The sequence below is a fragment of the Rhincodon typus genome, chromosome 11 (assembly GCF_021869965.1).
Source record: "Rhincodon typus isolate 14 chromosome 11, sRhiTyp1.1, whole genome shotgun sequence".
NCBI classification, from domain to species: Eukaryota; Metazoa; Chordata; class Chondrichthyes; order Orectolobiformes; family Rhincodontidae; genus Rhincodon; species Rhincodon typus.
This window is the reverse complement of record NC_063342.1, coordinates 39,757,005-39,779,889: the sequence shown is the minus strand read 5'-3', so window position 1 is coordinate 39,779,889 and position 22,885 is coordinate 39,757,005. Positions and strand designations below refer to the sequence as shown.

General features: G+C 38.7%; 1 protein-coding gene across 4 annotated transcripts in view; it reads left to right on the top strand.

The window, feature by feature from the left end:
- Window positions 1-21,905, top strand: part of kdm6a (lysine (K)-specific demethylase 6A) — a 224,219-nt gene extending 202,314 nt beyond the window's left edge. For 2 of the 4 annotated variants that reach the window (XM_048602716.1, XM_048602715.1), the window contains 6 exons: window positions 3,965-4,079; window positions 8,237-8,424; window positions 8,691-8,832; window positions 9,866-9,992; window positions 17,734-17,904; window positions 20,278-21,905. In XM_048602716.1, coding sequence (XP_048458673.1) covers window positions 3,965-4,079; window positions 8,237-8,424; window positions 8,691-8,832; window positions 9,866-9,992; window positions 17,734-17,904; window positions 20,278-20,307 — 773 coding nt within the window. In that variant the 3' untranslated portion in view covers window positions 20,308-21,905. Of the gene's footprint in view, window positions 1-3,964; window positions 4,080-8,236; window positions 8,425-8,690; window positions 8,833-9,865; window positions 9,993-17,733; window positions 17,905-18,003; window positions 18,195-20,277 lie in introns of those variants that run through there. The other 2 variants (XR_007263189.1, XM_048602717.1) reach the window with 2 other exon arrangements.
- Window positions 21,906-22,885: the final 980 nt, after the last annotated feature.

The following is a 22,885-nucleotide window of genomic DNA, read 5'->3' as shown; positions in this document are numbered from 1 at the left end:
AAGGTGGAGTATGAGAATAAAATTGTAGAGAGCGTAGAAAAGTAAAAGATTAATAAAGACAAGTTAGGTTCCTTAGAGTTGGAAATCAGGGAAATTATACTGGGGATCGAGCGGAGAATGCTACAGTATCTATGCAGGAGAAAAACAGTTAACATTTCACATCCAGTATGACTACTCCTCGGAACTTGCGTACTTTGGTTCTCACTTCACAAAAGTGGCCACAAGTAGTCTCTTGGGAATGTTAAGGAACCAAGGGTCTCCTGAGTTTGCAGAATTGAAGGAAATCAGAATTTGATAGAAAATGGTGCTGGGTAAATTAAAGGTTGATAAATCACCAGGGTCTGATGATCTATATACCAGAGCACTAAAGAAAGCGGCCCTGGAAATACTAGACGCATTGATGGTCGTCTTTCAAAATTCTGTAGACTGGAACAGTTTATCCAGATTGGAGGCTTAGGAGGGTTGGAAGGGAGAGAGAACAGAATTACAGACCAGTTATTCCCAACATCAGCAGTGTGGGAAAGTGCTAAAGCCCATTATAACTGATATGATAACAGAAAATTAACAGGATTGGACAAGCCAGGATTGGGTTATAAAAGGCAAATCATGCTTAACAAATCTACTGTAGTTTGAGGATGTAACTAAGAATAGGTGAGGGAGAACCAGCGATGTGGTGTATTTTGATTTTCAAAAGACTTAATAAGGGCCCTCATAAGAAGTTAGTGGGCTAAGTTAAAACATATGCTATGGGTCAATATATTGGCATGGATTCCAAATTGGTAGACAGACAGGAAATAGAATGAGGGGAAATGGGTCTTTTCTCAAATAGATGACAGTGACTAATAGATTATCACAAGGATCAGTGTTTGACCTTCAGCTATTTGCAATATACATAAATATCCAGGGTAAGGGAGCCAAGTACAACGTTTTTAAGTTTGCTGACATCAGAAAGCTTGGTAGGGTTTGTGAAGAGGATGCAGAGGCTTCAAGTTAAACAAGTGGGCAAAACACGGCACAATGTGGCTAAATGTATACACAAAGTATACACTTTGGTGTGAAAAACAGAAAGGAAGAGTATTAAGTAAATTGCGGTATATTGGGAAATATGGATGTGTACCAGTCAGTGAAAATAGGCAGGTGCAGCAAGCAATTAAGTAGGCAAATAATATATTACAAGATGGTTCAAGTGGGCAGGTAAGGATGTCCTGTTTATTTAGTGACACCACGCCTGGGCTATTGAGTGCAGTTTTGGCGTCTCTACGTACAAGAGGATGTACTTGCAATAGAGGAGGTGCAGCATAGGTTCAGTAGGATGGCAGAACTACACTATGAGGAGAGATTGATTCAATTCACAAGAGTTTAGAAGAACGTGAAGGGATCTGATTGAGAAATATAAAATTATAACAGGACTGGACAGACTGCAAGGAGGATGTTTGCCCTGGTTGGGTAGTCTAGAAGCAGGGTCACAGTATCAGGATATAGGATAGACCATGGGATTGCGAATTGTAAAAACAGAACTAAGTGAATGCAGTTAATTAGATAGTAAGAGGTTGCTTCCCTTGGCTGGAGAGCCTAGTTAAGAGTCCTAGTCTCAGGATATTATAATTGGAGAGGGGTCAGAAAAGATTTACCAGGATGTTGCTGGGATTGGAGGGTTTACTTCTTTCACTGAAGTGTAGGAGGTTAAGAGGTGACCTTATGGAGGTTTATAAAATCATGAGGGGCATAGGTAAGGTGAATAGCAAAGATCTTTTCCCTAGGGTGGGGAAGTTCAAAACTAGGGCATGTATTTTTTTTTTAAGTGAGAGGAGAAAGATTTAAAAGGGACCCAAGTGGCAACCTTTTCACACATTCTTATGTGGAATGAACTGCCAGAAGAAGTGGTAGATGCAGGTGCAGTTACACCACTTAAAAGACATTTGGGCAGGTACATGAATAGGAAAGGTTTAGAGGGATATGGGCCAAATGCAGCCAAGTGGGACTAGTTTAATTTGGGAAACTTGGTCAGCATGGATGAGTTGGACTGAAGGATTGGTTTCTGTGCTGCATGGCTCTGACTGAAATAAGGAAAAGCTCGAAGGGAAATGAACCTATGCAATTCTCTTCTACATAAGGCTATGAAGACCAAGTCACTGAATATTTTCAAGAACGATTTTGTTTTAGATTTTAAAGACATCAAAGGAGAGAAAGCCAGAATATGATGTTGAGATGGAGATCAGCCGCGATCATGTTGAATGGCAGAGCAGGCTCAAAAGGCCAAGTGGCTTACCCCTACTCCTACTTTTTCTACTACAGAAAAGAACTTGCACTTTTATAGCACGTTTCATCACCACCTTACAGCCCATTAAGTAGTCACTGTTGTAATGTAGAAATGCAGAGGCCGTTTTGCTCAAGACTAGTTCCCAAAAACTGAACTATAGTAAATTATTAGATTGTCTAGTTTGCTGATCTTGGATGAAGAACAAGGAGGAAGTCCAAATTGAAGGGTAAAACAAAATGTCAGGTTTTGACAATAAAAACCTGAAAGTGGCAATATTCCAGAATTGTTCGGAATGAAAACAATGTATTTAATTATAGAGAATGAATAGAGAGAGACATACTGTGGCTTTATATATTTCCTCCTGAAGAAATTCACTAAAATAACACTAGTCTCTAAAGTGTGGTGTGCAAATTGACAACTAAACAATAAAGAACAGACGTGGACAAGCAACGGCATGGGGTCCACAAACCTGCTATTAAATAATTAAATATATCCTACTCTTAGTGAGTTTGGGTTGCAGGGGATTTTCAGCATATCCTTTACTGTCTGCATTATGGAAGTATCAGAAAAGTAGAGAAATAATTTAACATTTATTTTGTAGCTAAAGCAGTTTTATACTTTTTTGTTTGTTTTCATTGAGCACGGAAGAGTGGTAATGAAGCGAAGATCTGTGGCTTCTAATCACCCTTCTTCCTTTTGCAGCGTGTTGGCAGTCCAGTTGGTCGTTTGCTCTGCATCTGGCATTAACTCTTGGAACCCAACAGAGGTCAGGTCCTGGGCAGTGATGATACGCAGAGCTTGCCCCCATACAGTGGTTATGTGCAGGTGGTGGCAGACATTGAATTTCACAATGAAATGTTATCAAAATATACAAAGCACTGTGCAGTCCTTTGGGAGTTGGTTAGAAAAAGTATTACATAATGACCTATTTGAAAACTCAGGAGGAAGCTATGGTTCTTAGAACCATGCAATTTCTTTGTTTAAAAGCTGGACATGTAACAGAATGCAAACAATAATTTAGTCTCAATTTGGAAAATTAACAAACCACTTGAGTTTCACTGATTAAAATCTGAAGTTTTTGCTTGATGTTATTCTCCTGTAATGAACTACCACTTATCAAATGTTCTAATTGAACTCCCAACTGTTGAAACATTTAGGAGCTTAGGTTTAGAAAACTGTTTAATATTTGACATTATTAGAGTTAAATGAACCCCGCTAAGAGTTTTAAGATACTGATAACTGATACCATCTTCAGAATAATTTACAGATTCACAATAATGAATGTTGCTTTCTTAAGAAAGATAGTAATATGCCTCAGTATGTGGCAACAGACGCATTAACTGGGTTAGCAGTGATGCTTATAGATATGTAGGAAATATGGGGGGATCTCACATGCCAGCTATGATAGATAAAACAGCTAGGTTTTGCAAGTATGGAGTAGAATAACTTGGGTGTCTGAGATTAAACTGCATTCAGTGTAGAGAATAAATAGCACAAACTTGTAAGGATTAATTTGACATGAGATGGATATGAATTGAAATGATAAGAAACTATGAACTAAGGCTGTATTTTTTTTATTTTGCAATTTATTGTTTAATTTGACAGATCACAAAATACTGAGCAAAAATACTTAAATGGCAACTTGATCAATGCATTTGAATTTTCATTTTTAGCTACTCTTCACTCTTTTGCTTTTATTTACAGGTCATCAAGAAAACAACAATTTCTGCTCTGTTAATATTAATATAGGTCCTGGAGATTGTGAATGGTTTGCTGTACCTGAGTCGTACTGGGCAGTCATGAATGACTTCTGTGAAAAGTAAGAATGTTTTGCCAATAAGCATATTTTTGTTAAGGAGATGTATTTTAAAATCATATGAAAAGGTATGAGAAAAACATGTCAATAATCATAATGTGAGCATGTGGCATTAAAGCCTAAATAGTTTGTCCTTTCCAAAGAGCAATTTAAGATCCCACGAAGAAAATAGAGTATAGTGATGCTGAATTTTCCTTGCAGCAAAATGGTGGGGATTGATCTAGCGCCTCTTGACCCACCACAGCTTCAATATTATATCTTTTTCACAAATGGAGCAAGATGGTGGCGGAGTAGGGCGCTGTAGCCGGAGCTCATCCGCTCCGCCTGTTCTTCTTCTTTTCTTCCTTTTCTTCTATTTTTTCTTTCTCCCAGTGCTCTCCTTTTTCTCTCTTTTGTTTTTCTCTTCGACTCCCAGCTTCCGCTAGCATTCCCCAACCTGGCGCAGCAGCCTCCCAGTGCTGGTGTGGTGACCTCATGACCTGGTGCAGTGGCCTCCCAGCGCGGCATGTTGCCGGAGCAGTGTGGAGCCAGGGCCTGGTCCGGACTGGAAGCTAGGTGCTCGCATGGTCTGCTGTACTAAACTTTTTTTTCCATAATGCTGGACATTTTATTTTTGTCTTGTCTAAATTTTGTAACTAAAGAAGCTGTGCCTAGGTACATTTTGTATCTAAGGCAGCCCTCTAATTGGCGACTTACAAACTTTTCACTGTATTCATTGAGTATATGTGACAATAAAGCCTGTTCTGTTCTATTCTGTACTATCCTGTGCTATTCAAAGACCATCCATGTCCATCTTTGTGGCATTGCCCTTTTCCACTTTTATCTTCTTTCTTCTGTTGCTGAAAAGCTTGTTCGTGAACTGGCTAGATGCAGATTCATCTATTCCCTCCATCCATTATTGAACTATTGCTATAGACTTGAACTCAATCAAAACTCTGCTGTCCATAACTTTGCCCACACCAGGTCAAATTAACTCATCATTTCCATGTTCTTTCTCTTGCACAGGCAAGCAAATTCTCGTTGAGATATTCAGATTCCTTCATGATCTCTTTACAACCACTTCCTATGTTTATAACCTTCTACAGCGCTACAATCCTCAAGATACATTTCTCCAGCTCTGGCTTTTCGTGGCTCCACATCCCCATCACCACCATTATTGGCTCTGCCTTCAGCTCTCTAGGCCCTAAGATCTGAAATTCTCTCCTCTCCACCTCTCCTCCTTTGAGACCTGCTTAAAATCTGTCTTTTTGAGCAAGCCTGTTTAAAAAAAAAATTAAAGATCCATATAAACATTTTCAATTTAGCTGGCACAGGACTGAGATAGCAATCTTTCATTTCTGAAACCTGGATTTGAACCCAGCCTCAATTAATGCAGCAAACCTTTTATTAACCAGCATCAATGGGACCAGAGTGTACCAGTTGATCAAATATTCTGGTTGATCAAGAGGCCCACATTAATCAATGTAAAAATGCACACCAAGTAGTAAAACATAATGCATACACATCATCATTAAGTTTTATTTACAGCATAAATCACTTGAGCAATAACTTAAATAATTACTTAAATAAAACTTTGCGACAGAGTCTTCTCACTCTATTATCATTTTGTAAAATGAGCTTATTTAGCACCTTTTCACCATCTTGAATCACCTCAAAAACTTTACAGCTATTAAAATAGATCAAAATTAATGGAGTTTCCTTCAAGGCTGTGGTTTGAGCTGTCAGTCAACTGTGTTTCATGATAAACTCATTGAAGTTCTCATTTAAAAGTGTATTTGAATTAAGCTGGTTATGTTTGATTAGAACTAATATTATAAATTTAGGAAGGTCCTGGATCTAGAAATTAAGCAGTTTTTCTAGGCTTATGGAATATCTGCTTTACATAGATAATCAGGCAGCTTCCTTAATAGGGACATCAAATGTTGGATGCAAATGTGTACTGAGCCCAGGCAAGGTAACATACAGGATTTATGTTCTGAAACTGTCTGTACCTCTCTGTATGGTACTCCTATTGAATGCTCAAAATGCAGAAATTACATAGCCAGCCAGCTTGATCAAACAAATATGCTTTTGTCTGGGTCATGCCACACAAAGACACCTGTTTCCCTCAAATCAAATTAATCAGAGTTGTCTCCAGGATAATACTGGTCGGTTAAATACTATTTACAAATTATTTTAAATATGTCAGCTATATAGAAGTAACAGCTTTAACATTGTTAAATATTGGTTTTGTTAATTGCTATGAAGCATATGGAAGATGTGATGCTGTAACTAACTATAACTCAGCAAAATAATGTTAGAAGGGATTCAAATTCAAGAGTCTTCAGGCAGTTATTTCCCACAAAAAGTAGAAGACCATATTGCATTGTTGTCTTTTTTTATTATGTATTAACAGCAGGCATGAGATAGAGATGAGATACCTGTAGAACGTATCAGCAAATGTATGAACAAGGCTTTAAAAAAAACTAATCTTGTTGACAAATAACAATGTGTTATTTCATTGTTCCATATTTCATTGTTCCCATTTCCTTCAGCCACCTATCTAATCTATTCTTAATTGTTGCATGTCTATGCATCAATCATGACCTCTGTTAATACATTCCACAGCTACACAGCTATCTTTAAAAATGTTTCTCCTCTCTGCTGACAAAACTCCCTTGTACATACTCTCATCCATGCAACCTTGGTCTAACGTAGAGACATAGCAAAATAGAAAATTTACAGCACTGGAGGAAGCCATTTAGCTAATTGTGCCTGTTCTGGCCAAAGCTATCCATCTAATTCTACTTTCCAGTTCTTGGTTGACAACCAGTAGTTTACGGTACTTCAGCTGTATATCCAAGAATATTTTAAATATAAGTTTTCTGCCTGTACTGCCGTTTTGGGCAGTAAGTTCCAGAATTTGGCCTCTCTAATTTTTATGTTTCCTGCCTTTCAAAATATATTTTCTTAAAATCAAAATTTACTACCTCGGATTCACCACGATTGAATTAATTTCCTATGTTTTAGCCCACCACTCTGTGTTAGTATCATCTTGTAACTTGTGATCTTCAGAATCATTTGCCAAACTCTCTACAAATTTGGACTGTGCTTCCTCTGACACTATATCCACATCAGTGATATACAGAAATGAACAGAAGCTGTTGCAAAACAGAATCCTAGAAACGCTATGACCTATTTATAAACCACTGAGGAATAAGTTTTAACTTGTGCTCTGTTTTTTTTCTCTTCTAAACTATTTAACGTGTAATTTGCTGTACTGCTTCAACTTCGAGGGTGTATAGTCTACTTTGGGGTATTTGTCAAAGACATTCTGAAAGTCCATTTATATCATGCTCGTTGCATTTTACCCATCCAGCTGATCTGTCATTTCTTGAAAAAACCTTATCAAGTTTCTGTCCGGTGCTGTGGTTTCCTTGCACAGTCCAAAGATGTGAAGGCCATGCTAAATTGCCCTGTAGTGTCCAGAGATGTTCAGGGCTAGGTGGATTAGCCATGGTAAATGTGGGGTTACAGGGATAGAGTTGAGGGATGGGTGTGGTTGGGATGTCTTCACAGGGTCAGTGCAGACTCAGTGGTCCGGAAGGCCTCTATCTGTACTTTTGGGGGACCGTCTTTTGGGTGAAATGTGAAAGCAAGGTGCTCACCGTTATCTGACATGGATGTAAAAGATACCATGACACTGTGTCGAAGAAGTTTTCCCCAGTGTCTCAGCCAACGTTTATCTCTCAGTTAACATCACAAAAAGGCTGGTACTTATCACACTACTATTTGTGAGAGTTTCCTGCAAAATGGTTGTTGCATTTCCTACCATAAAACAGTGAATATTCTTCAAAAATGCTTCACTGCCTGCAAAGTGCTTTGAGATATCTAGTGGTCACAAAAAGTGTGATGTAAATGCAGATCTGTCTTTCTTCCAATTACCCCAAGTTTACTGTTCCTCCACCATCACCAAACACACACAGCTAGAATTGCTTTGCTTTAAGCCCTTAGAGAGGAGTGTTTGTTTGCTAAATTCCTAGCATTTTTCAACTGCCTGTTTTAAATTGCAGAAATGAATGTGCTTGTAGTTTTAACAAGGATGTTAATTGTAATGAAGCAGCTTTGAATTTGTGAAAATGTTATGAATAGATTTCAAAACCAGTTATTTCTTTTATCAGGAACAACATTAATTTTTTGATGGGCTCATGGTGGCCAAACCTAGAGGACCTTTATGAGGCCAATGTGCCAGTGTATCGATTTATTCAGCGCCCCGGAGATTTGGTATGGATAAATGCTGGTACAGTGCATTGGGTTCAGGCCATTGGGTGGTGCAACAACATTGCTTGGAATGTCGGTCCTCTGACAGGTACTATTATTGCATTAACTAAGCTAGTAAATAGCATTGATGCCTTTACGATGATAGAGTTAGATCATTCACAGGACAAAATAAATTTGTTAATGAGGAAAGCACAATTTGTACCACAGAAGTATAGTATAATTGTAGAAAGGCTTTTTCAGTAGCTTTTTGGCAATTTGTACAGTATTTGCTTTTTTACTGGGCCCAGTAAAGCTTTTACTGCAGCACTTAGAACACTGATTTTTAAAGTTAAAAACTCATGGTTTCCTCTACAGCAAATCAATATAAACTAGCAGTGGAACGATATGAATGGAATAAACTACAGAGCGTGAAGTCTATTGTTCCCATGGTCCATCTGTCCTGGAACATGGCACGTAATATCAAGGTGTCTGATCCCAAGCTTTTTGAAATGATCAAGTAAGTGTTAAGTCAACACTGGAAATGTTAGAACCTCTCCAATATTGTAACTTCAAATAATTAAGAATTTTCTTATTTGCCTAATATGTTCATAAATGGAGTGGGATTGGTCATTTATAAAGAATCGTAGAAACGTACAGCATGGAAACATGCCGACCATAATCCCAAACTAAACTCGTCTTCCCTGCCTGCACTTGGTCCGTATCCCTTCAAACATTTCTTATTCGCGTGTCTATCCAATATGTTTCAAACATTATAACTGTACCCACATCACCACTTCCTCTGGAAGTTCATTTCACAAACAAACCACTCTCTTGCTTTTTCCTTGTCTGAACTGCGTGAGGAATGCTTAATGCAGTTTTGATTTGGATTGTTTTGGTCTGGAGTTTTCTCCAGGGGATTGATTTTTGACTTTACTTGCCTCATATTGATAACGCCTAAGCCTTAATCATCTTGGATAAACTGTGGAAATTTTTGAAATATTGGATTGCAAATTTTCATTTATCTCTGAATGTTGGTAAAATATAAGTTAAGAAACCTTGGATATTTGTCAAGTAGAAAGAGAAGCATTGTTGAGTATAAAAAGGTGAGGAAAGAATTAAGCTACCTTGCAGGTCATTCTTGACTTGTAATTAGTTGAACTTCATTAAATATTAGAAAATATTGTTTTGTTTAAATAAAATTGAAAGGTTTTTACAATCTAGGGTCACCAGTACTGCACCACAAGAGCCCTCAAAATTTTCACTTGACTACAGATATGGGGATTGGTGGCCATGGATGAGTCATTGAATAGATGACTGAACAGAGGGAAATTGTCAGCAAGGGAGAAAAATTTTGGCAAGGATTAGGATTAGACATGGAGCTGCGCTTCACTTGTTATTGGTTGCCACTGATTGTTGGAGGCCATGAAGATATTTGATTACCGCCTGGGATTATCCACTGGGATTGTCACTCAAAGTATGAGAGAATGTCAATGTAAAAGACAATGAATATGAAACAGTAGTTTGCTAAAATTAAAAGCCTCTTTCTTTAGATTCTGCTTGCTGAGAACCCTCAAGCAATGTCAGACGTTAAGAGAAACTCTCATTAGCACGGGCAAAGAGATTGTATGGCATGGCCGCACAAAGGAGGAGCCTGCACACTACTGCAGTATTTGTGAGGTCGGTAAAACTTAACTTTCTGTTGAAGGTAATGGCAACTTAGTTTGTGAGGCGCCTAAATTGTCATTAATTTACGAGTACTATTGACCATATTGTGATGCTGTTCTATTTTTCTTTGTTGGTCCATTTCATATCCTCATCAACAGAAATGTACTGAAAGTTTTGTGAAGCTGGTTGTAAGTGAGCATGTTTTGTATAAAATTTAAAATGTAATCATTTTTTACAGTTTCTGAAATATGCAGTCAAGGTTGGTTTTAGTTGGCAAGTTTGCTGAAATAGGAGCATGATGACAGAAATCCTGCTCATTGGGAATATGATTAAAAATGGCTTATTAAATTTTAAACTTGGTAGGATTAGTGACAACTAAAAAATAAGTATTCCTGTACAAAGTACTTCAAAAGTGTGCCTTTTTTTTTAATGATCTTGCCTTAGATATGAACACCAAACTAATTTTAAATTATTTGGATCATTAAATGAGTGCTTATGCTGGATAATGGACCATTGTTTTGTCACTTATGCCAAGACAGAGGCTCGGCGAAATAGAGCAGTGATAAAAAAAATTGTACCTTTTCGGGGCAACTTGTATTTTTAGTTCTTTGAATGTTTTAAAATGAACAAAACATGATTCTTGCCTTTTGAATGTAACAGCAGAATGGGAACAAACTAGTGTAAATTGGGATGCACAGGTGCACAACGTGCTTACCTCAGTGCGATGTGTTGCGATGTGGTATTGGAATATGAGCTTCCAGGTGACGAGGGGTCATACACAGCATATGGATTTCAGAGTATGGATTCCAGGGACAGTTGCAAAATTAAATGTTGCCTGAGCATGAGACAGCAGGTTCGGACATTTCTGAGCTTGGCTACTGATTGGTAGCCATCCTCTGGAGAGTGCAATTCGTAATCACTGCAAAGATAGAACAGCTTTAACTTTTCCTTTTTCCCCCCCTGCTGATGGCTCCTGCTTTTCAGGAATGCTTTCTGCTTGATATCATGAATTTAAAGCCACTCGAATGGCAGCTCTGCCCTTTTTTCTCAAATTCGTGGTCAACATTTATTGCCTATCCCTAATTGCGTTGATGAGTTGTAGTCTGTATGATGTATGTTTTCCAACAGGATGCAAGTCTGGAAATATGTCACTGCAACTGTCGAAGAATATCAATATATCCACGGGTCACAATTGTGCAGCTTGGAAGGGAACTTGCAAGTGGTAGTGTTTCTTTGCAGATCTTGCCCTGGTCCTTGTAGGTGATAGAGGTACTAGGATTGAAAAGTGCTGTCAATGACCTTTGTTCAGTTAATGTAGTACATCTTGTAGATGGTATGCATTCAACCGTGGTGGTCTTGTGGTGACTGGAGTGAACATTAGAAGGTTGCAGAGAATTGGAGACGAGTCGAACAGCTGCTTTGTTCTGGATGTTGTCAAACATTTTGAACGCTGTTCGGACTGCATTTGTCCAGGCGAGTGGAGAGTTTTGATTTTACACCCGAGTAGTGCAGTTGTAGATGGTAAGGCATTAGGGAATTGGGGTGAATTACCTGCTGCAGAATTCCCAGCCTTTGACATGCTCTTGTAATCACAATATTTATGTAGTTATTCCAAGTTTATTTCAGTTTAGTGGAGACTTGTATGATGATAGGGTTTCCGTAATTGTAGTGCCATTGACTGTCATGTTAGAGGTTGTTAAATATTCTCTCTTGTTAAATATTCTCTCTCTCTCGGTGGGGATAGATGTTGCCTGGCATTTGTGTGGTGTGAATATTTCTGTGACTCATCAGCTTGCGACTGCATATTGTCCAGGACCTTCAAGTGACATTCACCACAGGATGCATTCACAGTGGAGATCATTAATGTTTAAATAGCAGTTTGAATACGCAGTGATTAACTCAAGTAAATTATACCCCAAGATTTTGTTTTTAAAGAAAATTAAACATTATTGTAGGTAAAGAGAAATTAAGCAAAGCGAGCACCACCATCTTGACATTTTAGTTTGTAACAACTTGATTTATAGACTAAGTTCTACAAATTATTTTCTCTCTTCCTCCTTTTCTTGCCTCATGAAATGAGTTCCCTGACAAAATTTTTAAAGTTTGTTCTCTTGTCCTGGGACAAACCTGAAGAAATGCCTTCATCTCTGAAGTTACTTTGATTTCTCCTCGGTGTCTCAGGTCTTCTCCATAATTGAACAATCATGGGAATCCTTCCATTAGCTTGGCTAAGTGATCCTCCAGATTCTCTTTGAAACCTGAATACTTTGCTGGCTTCCACTCCTTGCCCCGGAGTTGGAACTACATAAACTACTTTTTCCCTAGTCTGTTCCCACAACTTCCGTATAGCTCTTGCCAAGCTAAGTGATCAAGCTGTGACTGCCTTCTGTCATAAGGTTAACTGCCTACCTTTCAGTGTGAGGCCATTGTAGATTTCTTCCTCTAGCTTTAAGTTGGATGACTATTCCTCCTCATGAATTCCCAACTAAGCTCGAGTGCAGTGAATGATAAATTTTTTTCTCCACACACAGACCTAACATGTAGCTCTTTGGCTTTCCCAACTGAATGAGCGGTAGCCTCCATCAAGACAAACTTCTGGGAGAAAAATCTTGTTAAATTAAACAAAGCAACCTTCTCACTGTGCCAATGTGGCATGATTTAGGATGGTTCAGTAGAACTATTTTTACTTTGATTCAGTACCCCGCATGAAAATTTTGAATTTTGAGGTGCCCTTTGTCAGAATTGCTGGCCCTGTCAAGCTGTTTTGTTTACCACTGCCTTTCAACTCCTTTCCATCTGGGATGTAAACAATTCAAATCTTTTGTTGAAGTCAGGGTAGATCTTTGGCTCCATATAAGTTTAAAGGTGTGTTGTGCCTTCACACACCAAGTTTGATCTTGTAAAACAAGATAAACAAATGTTAGTTACCCTTCAAAGGAAATTAATAGGAAGATTTTTTGATTTGTGTTCAAAGTAGGGTAGTTATCAGTTTCTCAATTGGATGTTTTCATTTATTTCAAATTTAATGCTTAATTCCTAAAACTAAAAATTACCTCTAATCATGAAGCTAGATGATTATGACACATAACATAGTAATGATTCTTCAGGTGAAGGAAAGCAGCAAGTGTTAATCAAGTTTCCTTGCTCAAGTTACATCACAAAAACAAGGAACAAGTGTAGGCCATTTAGCCCTTTGAACCTATTCTCTACCATTCAATAGGATTATGGTTGATCCTGTATCTCAGTGCCACGTTTCCTCTAACACTCATACCCCTTGATGCTTTTAAAATCTAAAAATGTACCTTATCTTAATATATTCAGTGACTTGGCCTACACAGCCTTCTAGAACATAGCACAGTACAGGCCCTTCGGCCCACGATGTTGTGTCGAACTTTTACCCTAATCCGAAGGTCTATCTAACCTCCACCCCTACCTCATACTATCATCCATATACCTATCAAATAGCCGTTTAAATGCCCCTAATGAGGCTGACTTCACTACCCTCTCCAGCAATGCATTCCACGCCCCGACCACTGAGTAAAGAACCTACCTCTGACGTCTCCCCTATATCTACCTCCACTCACTTTAAAACTATGCCCCCTCGTAATAGCTACCTCCACCCTAGGGAAAAGTCTCTGGCTGTCTACTCTATCTATACCTCTGATCATTTTGTACACCTCTATCAAGTCACATCTCATCCATCGTCGTTCCAAAGAAAAGCCTAGCTCTCTCAACCTTTCCTCGTAAGACCTTCCCTCCATTCCAGGCAACGTCCTGGTAAATCTCCTCTGCACCTATTCCAACGCTTCCACATCTTTCCTATAATGAGGCGACCAGAACTGGACACAATACTCCAGATGTGGCCGAACCAAGCTTGTGTATAGCTGGAGCATAACTTCACGGCTCTTGAACTCAATCCCTCTATTAATGAAAGCTAACACCCCATACGCCTTCTTAACAATTCTATCAACTGGGTGGCAGCTTTCAGGGAACTGTGGACATGAACCCCAAGATCCCTCTGCTCCTCCACACTGCCAAGAATCTTTCCCTTAACCCTGTATTCTGCTTTCAAATTTGACCTTCAAAATGAATCACCTCACGCTTTTCAGGGTTAAACTCCATCTACCACTTCTCAGCCCAGCTCTACATCCTATCAATGGCCCTTTGCAACCTAGAACAGCCCTCCACACTATCGACAACGCGACCCACCTTCGTATCGTCCGCGAACTTACTAATCCACCCTTCCACTCCTTCATCCAAATCATTTACAAAAATCACAAATGGAAGAGGACCCAGAACAGATCCTTATGGTACACCATTCGTAACTGAGCACCATGTTGAATATTTTCCGTCCACTACCATCCTTTGTCTTCTAAGGGTCAGCCAATTCTGAATCCAATCTGCCACATTTTCCCCCTATCCCATGCCTCCTTACCTTCTGCATGAGCCTACCATGGGGAACCTTATCAAACGCCTTACCTAAATTTATGTATACCACGTCCACTGCTCTACCTTCATCCACGTGTTTGGTCACCTCTTCAAAGAATTTAACAAGGTTTGCGAGGCATGATCTACCCCTCACAAATCCATGCTGACTGTCACGAATCAAACTGTGCCTTTCCAAGTGATCATAAATCCTATCTCTCAGAGCTCTTTCCAATAATTTGCCCACCACTGAAGTAAGACTAATTGTCCTGTAATTTCCAGGGTTATCCCTATTCCCTTTTTTGAACAAGGGAATGATGTTTGCCTCTCTCCAGTCTTCCGGCACTATACCCGTGGACAGTGAGGATGAAAAGATCATCGCCAAAGGCCCTGCGATCTCTTCCCTCGCTTCCCATAGAATCCTTGGATAAATCCCATCAGGCCCAGGGGACTTATCGATCTTCAAGTTCCTCAAAATTCCTAGTGCATCTTCTTTACTAACGTCGACCTCCTCTAGCCTATCAGCCTGTTTCACACTGTCCTCCTCTGCAACTAGGTCCCTCTCAGTTGTGAATACCGAAGAAAAGCATTCATTAAGGACCTCTCCTATCTCTTTCTAGCCTCTGTGCACAAATTCCCTTTACAATCCTTGATTGGCCCTACCCTTTCTCTGGTCATTCTCTTATTCCTCACGTACGTATAAAAAGCCTTGTAGTTTTCCTTGATCCTATCTGCCAAGGCTTTCTCATGCCCCCTTATAGTTCTCCTAAGCCCTTTCTTCAGTTCCTTCCTGGATAACTTGTATCCCTCTAGAGCCTTTTCCATTCCTTGTTTCCTAAACCTTACATAAGCATCCTTCTTCCTCTTCTGTGGTAGAGAATTCCACAGATTCACTATACTTTTAGTGAAGACAATTTGTTTTGGACCAGACCAAACCCCCTTCAGGTACAACAAGGAAATAGCCTAGACACCAACCTTTTCTTATTTCTAAAAACAAGTGTAAGATATTGTGTCCCGGAAGCAATTTTATTGGTCACCTACCAAAATGCACTTTATTCTTATTGTATAGGTAAAATACAAACAAAAGAACGAATAATTGGAATAACTTATCCTGTTAAGTATTCCAATAGATTTAACAGATTGTATAATTTCTGAACATCAACTGGTCCAATATAGTAACGTTCCATTAAAACACTCTTGGCAAAGGCAAATTAAGTAAAATAGATTGTCTCGCATATAATTCTATCAGCAGGAAAAGAGATCCAAGCTTTTAGCTGTAGCACAGAGAGGAATGACAGCTTCCACATCCAACTTGAAGATCCCATCAACTACTGAAATTTAAACTAAAATTCTGATTCTTTGGGAGCTTGACTCCACCCCTTCATGCTGCTTATATTGTTCCAACATTTTAAAAAAAAAACCCAAGGCCTCACAACCTGTTTACTTTATTGGCTAGGAGCAGACCGCTCATCATCTTTATCTCAATCTCCCTTTGTTTAAAAAAAGGACAAAATGCACCTCTTTCGGCCATAGCGTCATCACAAATTTTCCTCATGTCAGTCCTAAATGCCCTACCCCATATCCTGAGATTGTAACCCTGGTTCAGTCAGACCCTGTCTCAGCCTTCTAGACTCCAGTTCGACTGAGCCCTTATTCACAAATGTCTTCTCATAGTGCAGTCCTGCCATGCCCGGCATTAACCTAGAGAACTTACATTGCACTCTCATTCTTGGGTGGACAGACTAAAACAGCTTGCAGTATTCCAGATGTGATCTCACCAAAGCCCTGTATAACTGCAATAAGACATCCCTACTTCTGAACTCCAATCCCCTTTGCAATGAACGTTAATCTTACTAAAAATATCTGATGCCATGAGACTGCATGGAGTCAATTCTGAGTCCTCTATGGTTATTCCTTCCTTACTGCAAACCATTATTCTGCCATCTAGTGTCAGTGGATATGTAGTGAGCAGGAGTTGCGGGAGGATTCTAGAACATTGCCTGAAAACCAAATTGGGACAAATTTTAACTCATTCAGACACCATTCACAGTTAAAATTGGGCCCAGTGGTTCTGAGGGTTGAGTAGTATCAAGTTGTTGATTGGCTAGTATGTGGGACACTTTGCAGTTTTGACAGGTCTGTGCATGCCTTCGTGTCCAACAGTTAGACTGATGATGGGTGTATCATTGATTTTCCACTTCGACGACATTCTAACATTTTGACAAAGCTGTGGCTTGATCAGAGTAAACCACATTGCTGTTGGTCTGGAGTCCTATTTCAGCCAGACCAGGTAAGAACAGCAGATTTCCATCTCTAAAGGACATTGATGAACCAGATCATTTTTACAACAATGTCTTGGCCACCATCACTGTAGCTAACTTTTTCTTCCAGATTAATGAAATTAACTGAATTCAAATTCCCCAAATGACAAGATGCAATTTGAGCTCATTTCTCAGGTCCATCTCTGGATTGCCAATCCAGTAATGTGACCACGCTGGTATCACTGTGATACCCTTTCCTGTTCTGGGCACAATGAAAATGTTATTATGTTTTGCTGTGCTAGAACCTCAGAAACAACAGTCCTATCATCTATCATCCTTCCATTTTCCAGTGAGAAAAAGCCCATGTGTGCAGTTATCATTCATACTCCAGTCCCACCAGTACATACATTGCTTGTTTTTTACTTTATCCTCGCAACCAGAATAAGCTTTAGTATTGTAGTATCCTGAATTCTAACTGGGTTGCGATTGTTCGTCATGTAAGATTCAGCACAGAAAGGACAATATGCAAACAAGAAGTAGGCCATTTGGCACTCCGGTTGCTCTACCTTTTAATGAGATAATAGGTGATCTGATTGTAACTTCAAATCCACATTCCCACATATCCCTGATAACCTTTCATCTGCTTGCTTATTAAGAATCCTTCCATCTCTGCCCTTAAAAAAAATGATTTCAAAGATTCTAGTTCCACCTTCTCTTCCAGAAGAAAGTTCAAAAGACTCAGGAGCCTCAGAGAAACTTACTCCTAACAGTTCAAGAACTGGGGAGAGATCTAACCGAGACAGAAGGACAGCATGTTTAACCTGTTGAACTGCAAAATTCCTAAATTGTCTATATTTTGTTGAATACAAGTGGCATTGCAAGACTTAGTTTTTTTTTTAAAAGTATGAAGCCTTGTAGAAAAGCTTGGTGGGTGGGGTTGGTTGTATTAAATTAACATATGGAAATGATTACAATCTGGAATGTGTGAAAGAAATTATGACAAAATTGTTTTTTAATTGCAGGAGAATTTATGTTGTAATAGTGTCATATTTATTTCTATACAACAGGTAGAAGTTTTTGATCTGCTTTTTGTCACAAATGAGAGTAACTCAAGGAAAACCTATATAGTGCACTGCCAGGACTGTGCTCGTAAGGCCAATGGAAATCTTGACAATTTTGTAGTGCTGGAACAGTACAAAATGGAGGACCTGATGCAAATCTATGACCAGTTCACATTAGTAAGTTCAATTATTATAATGGGAATATATTTGGAAAGTTTTTTTTTTCTAATTTACACAGCCAAAATACAAAGTTAACTAGTAATTCTGAATTCATAGGCTGAATAAGTGGTTCTGACTGAACTATATAAATCAGAGAGAAACCAGATTCAATCTGCAAACTAAGTTAATTGATCCCATTGGGAATGGATAGACAAGAAAATATCAACCGGTATTCTTGCTTCTGATCTCTGTACAGTAATCTTTGCTGACATCACTGTTGAGGCTGAGAAAAAAAATGCTTGATCAAGGTAACTGAGCTCTTTGGAATTGTACCCAGTGTGAGAGTCAACATTGAAGTAACAAAAAAGTAACAGGAAGATTTCTATAATTCTATGAAAGATGAAAAACCTTAGCAACTTTAATGCAAATTAAAATAAATATCCATACTTTTATATGAATACACCAGACAAAAGAACTGTTGCTAAGTTTGCAGATGACCCAATAGGTGGAGGAGCAGGTTGTGTTGAGAAAGCATAGAGACTACAGAAGGACTTGGACAGGCGAGGAGAATGAGCAAAGTGGCAGATAGAATGCAATGTGGGAAAGTGTGAGGTTATGCACTTTGGTAGGAAGAATAGAGGCATGGTCTGTTTTCTAAATGAGAAAGCCTTTGGAGATCTGAAGTACAAAGAAACCTGGGAGTCCTAGTTCAGGATTGTCCTAAGGTTAACATGCAGGTTCAATTGGCAGTTTGGAAGGCAAATGCAATATTCACATTCATTTCAGAGGGCTAGAATACAAAAGCAGGGATGCACTGCTGAAGCTGCATGAGGCCACATTTGGAATATTGTGAGCATTTTTGAGCCCCGCATCTAAGGAAGGATGTACTGACCTTGGAGGAGGTCCATAGGAGATTTACAAGAATGATCTCAGGATGAAGGGCTTGTCATATGATGGAGGTGTCGAGGACTCTGGGCCTGTACGCGATGGAGTTTAGAAGGACTATGGGGGAGGATCTCATTGAAATCTGTAAAATACTGAGTGTCCTGGCTTTTAAAATACTGCATACAAAATTCTGGTCGCCCTTCTATAGGAAAGATGTTGTTAAACTTGAGAGGATGCAGAAAAGATTTACAAGGATGTTGCTGGGAATGGAGGAATTGAGTTGTGGAGGGAAGTTGAATAGGCTGGGGGCTTTTTTCCCCGGAGCAGTGGAGACTGAGGGGTGACATTCTAGAGGTTTATAACATAATGAGGGACATAGATAAGGTGAATAGCCAAGGTCTTTCCCCTATCCCGAGAGGGCATAGGTTTAAGGTGAGGGGGGGAAAGATTTAAAAAGGATCTGACGGGTAACTTTTTCACACAGAGGCTGGTGTGCGTATGGAACGAGCTGTCAGAGGAAGTGGTAGAGACAGGTGCAATTAAAACATTTAAACAGCATCTGAATTGGTATATGAATAGGAAGGGTTTAGAGGGTTTTGAGCAAAATGCTGGTAAATGGGACGAGGTCAGATTGGAATTTCTGGTCAGCATAGACGAGTTGGACTGAAGGGTCTGTTTCCAAGAAGGAGAGACTAGGACCCATGGTCACCGCCTCAGAGTGAAGGGATGACCCTTTAGAACTGAGGTGAGGAGGAATATCTTTGTCCAGAGGGTGATGAGTCTGTGGAACTCGTTGCTGCAGAATGTTGTGGAGGCCAAGTCATTGCATGTATTTAAGACATGGATAGGTTCTTGATTAGTAAGGGGATCAAGGATTATGGGTGAAAAGGCAGGAGAATGGGGTTGAGAAACATATCAGCCATTATTGAGTGGTGGAGCAGACTCAGTGGGCCAAATGGCCTAATTCTGCTCCTATATCTTATGGTCTTTTTTGGCATTTGCAGACAGGAAAGTGAAGTAAGTGTGTTTTGAATGCACAAAAATGATGGGGAGAAGATTAATTAATTCGTTATGATTTATTTCCTTGCCAAATTTATCCAGTTTTATAGTCCTAAGGAGGCAGTAATTCTGTGTTTGAAGTATGTTTCCATTGTTACATTGCTCAAGTCCCTTTGTGTACAAGTTTGGACTGTGACTAGATATTGTATTGTAATGAAAGTAGAACCATGCCTAATCTTATGACTGCCATTCATCCTCGTGTCCTTTCTGTGAGGATTATCTCCCACCAATCCTGCTACCTTGTGTGTTAAGGTTGATTTTAAAACCACCAATTCCTACTTTGCTTGAAGACAGTTAACTTCTTAGACTTGCAAATGTTATGTCTGTATTAACTCAGACTGTAGATAGTTCTTTAATAATACTGTTCGAAGTACACTTGCATTGGATCTGAAAAAAAAAACTACTGCCGTGCAATAGGTTGTTCTCATTTGAAGTCTTCTGTTTCAGGCCCCTCCACTGCCTTCATCCTCATCTTGACACATATTGTTTAATGGACAACTAGTGAAACATCTTTGGTGTTCAGGATGTGACATCAACCTCCACTGTGTTACACCACTGATATTTGGCTATCCCATGTGGCTGCTGACTGAAAACTGTGTGTCTATGCAACCTTCCAAGTGCGGAGTGTCAACAATACTGGATAGGAGTGGAGTTGCTTCTTTTCCAGGATAAATGGATTCATGTAAAGCTGTTTTAGCTGTACCTATAAATAACTTTTCATATTTTGTATATATCAGAGAAAAACTGGCAACATCACACAGACTACTGACTTGAAGACATTCTTTTTTTTTGTATTACTCTGTCTTGGGCTGATGAATTGGTTTCATCATCTTTTTTCATTCAGAATTTTCCCTTTAAAAGTACTAGCTTAGCTGGTCATTTTTGTATGGTAGTTAGGAATTTTAAGTCTCTCTTGAGGGCAACATCTATTAAGAAAATTTTGTAATGTGAAAAGTTAGGTGAGAGAGATTTTTTTTACTGCTTTTATGTTCATCTGTTTTGTTATTTTGAAACCACGATGTTTAAATTTGTTCTGGTTTCCTAGTTAAACTAAACAGCCAAGTCACAGATAAATGGGTTGCACATAGACTAAGGAATAAACTTCAGATTTGTGATTTTTTTTTTTGTTTTGTTTCTAATCTTGATGTAAATTTACACTATTTATAAATGCATATTTATTCCTTGAAAATATTTGTGGATGGAATGCTGTTATTTTTCCCAGAATACCTGCCATTAAAATTTTACGGAGTTCTGTCATTTCAAACACTACTCCTAATACGTTTTCTATGTATGAAATAAAAAAAACTGTTGAGCATTGTAATCTTTGAAACATTTAACAATTTATATTCAGGGAAGATTTTTCAGAGTAAATTGTGTATATTAGTTTATGTATCTCAAATCAATATTGCATGACAAAACTCAGGGAGAGCTTTCTTCTATTATCATAAATATTATGCATTAGCATCTGAAAAATATAGTGTGGTTCTCCCTATATTTTCCGCTGCCAGTTCAAACTTGTGCTTCATTAAGGGAGCCATTGTGTTCCAGGTTATAAAATTCCTGTGGTTACAAGTTATTTCAGACTAATTTCAAAACAAAAAGTAAGGTTTTATTTAATTAGGGACATAGTAATGTAAAGTTTATTTATCTTTAGAGCTGTTTTGGCACCATGAGCATCATGGATCACTGTTACACCAGAGCCTATTGTCTTGTGCACTAATGGCTCAAAATTAACGACAAGTTTGTTATATTTCTATAATTGAGCTGTATTGGAGGCTGATTTGTGACTTTTGCCCCGTTATAGTGGGAAGTGTTCAAAAATACAGATAATGCAATTTTGAGAATTTTTTTTTAAACTGTGATCACTTTGTCAAAATTTTTATTCACTTGATCAAGTAAGATCTTGTGCAAAATAGTCCGTTTAATCTTTAAAAGGCACAAATGTGCACTAATATTTTTGTGATTTCAACCTACTAAGAAACTTGGATTTTGGGAGAAATAAATTGCAAGGCTATTGAACATATAAACACAGATCCAGACTGACAGTTGACTGGAATAAAGCCTCCATATTATTACCACCTTGATCGGCATTCAACTAACTTCTGATGTTCCTGCCATTGGTTGAGACTGGAGTGCGATGTTTCTAAATAGTGTCATGCACAAAAAAAGGGAACAAGAGAAACAAATAATTTGGGATCGGTTCAGAAAAAAGACTAAGGCCACAGAAAAAGGAAAGTAGAAAAGACATTGACAAAAAGAGAAAAATGCATAGTGATTCCTGAGTCAGACGAGTTCAGTTCAGGCTCCTGGATTTATATCCTGGTCGGGATTAAAGTCTCTGTTTCTTGCACCATTGCTACCGAATGGATTGATTTCCAACTTTTATAACGCCCAGGGTCCTGCAATTGGGAGCAGACATAAATCTGGCTTCTCTGATAACCCAAACGTCAGCACGCTTTCTACTTGAAGTTTTTTTTTGATGCACTTCCAAAACCATCTCTCCTTTATCGCCTTTGTTAGCTTGTTACTATACACCATATTGAGAACATTTCTGTCCTGAAGTCCTGTGCCGAATAGGGACTAAGTTGGACTTTATCAAGCCCGTAAATGAAAGGGTAATGTCTTCATAAAAGTTGTATACATTCATTCAGGCCATTGACCTGGAAATAGTCAAGTACTCATTCTTAAACAGCTGAAAAGCTTTAATATGGGACCTCATACAATCAGGGTTTCAACCATGCGGAAGTGACTTTCAAAGGGTTGACATGAGGCTAAACCCAGAGAAAATAATAGCCAAGTTCTTTATCCAAGTTATTTATGACCTTTATTTAAATATCTTGATGTTTAGGTGTTTTGATGTTCTTTTTTTTAAAAAATCTAAATGTATGCTGTTGATTGTGAATTGAACAATCTTTGTGAGGGAAAGTTGCGATAAAATCGTTCTGGTAAGGTTTTTCAATTATCTGTACCTTTAACTCTGCATATTAATAATGCTAGCTATCGTTGTCTTGGTTTATGTGAAGCCAGAATATTAAGTTCTGTGTACATATAGTTC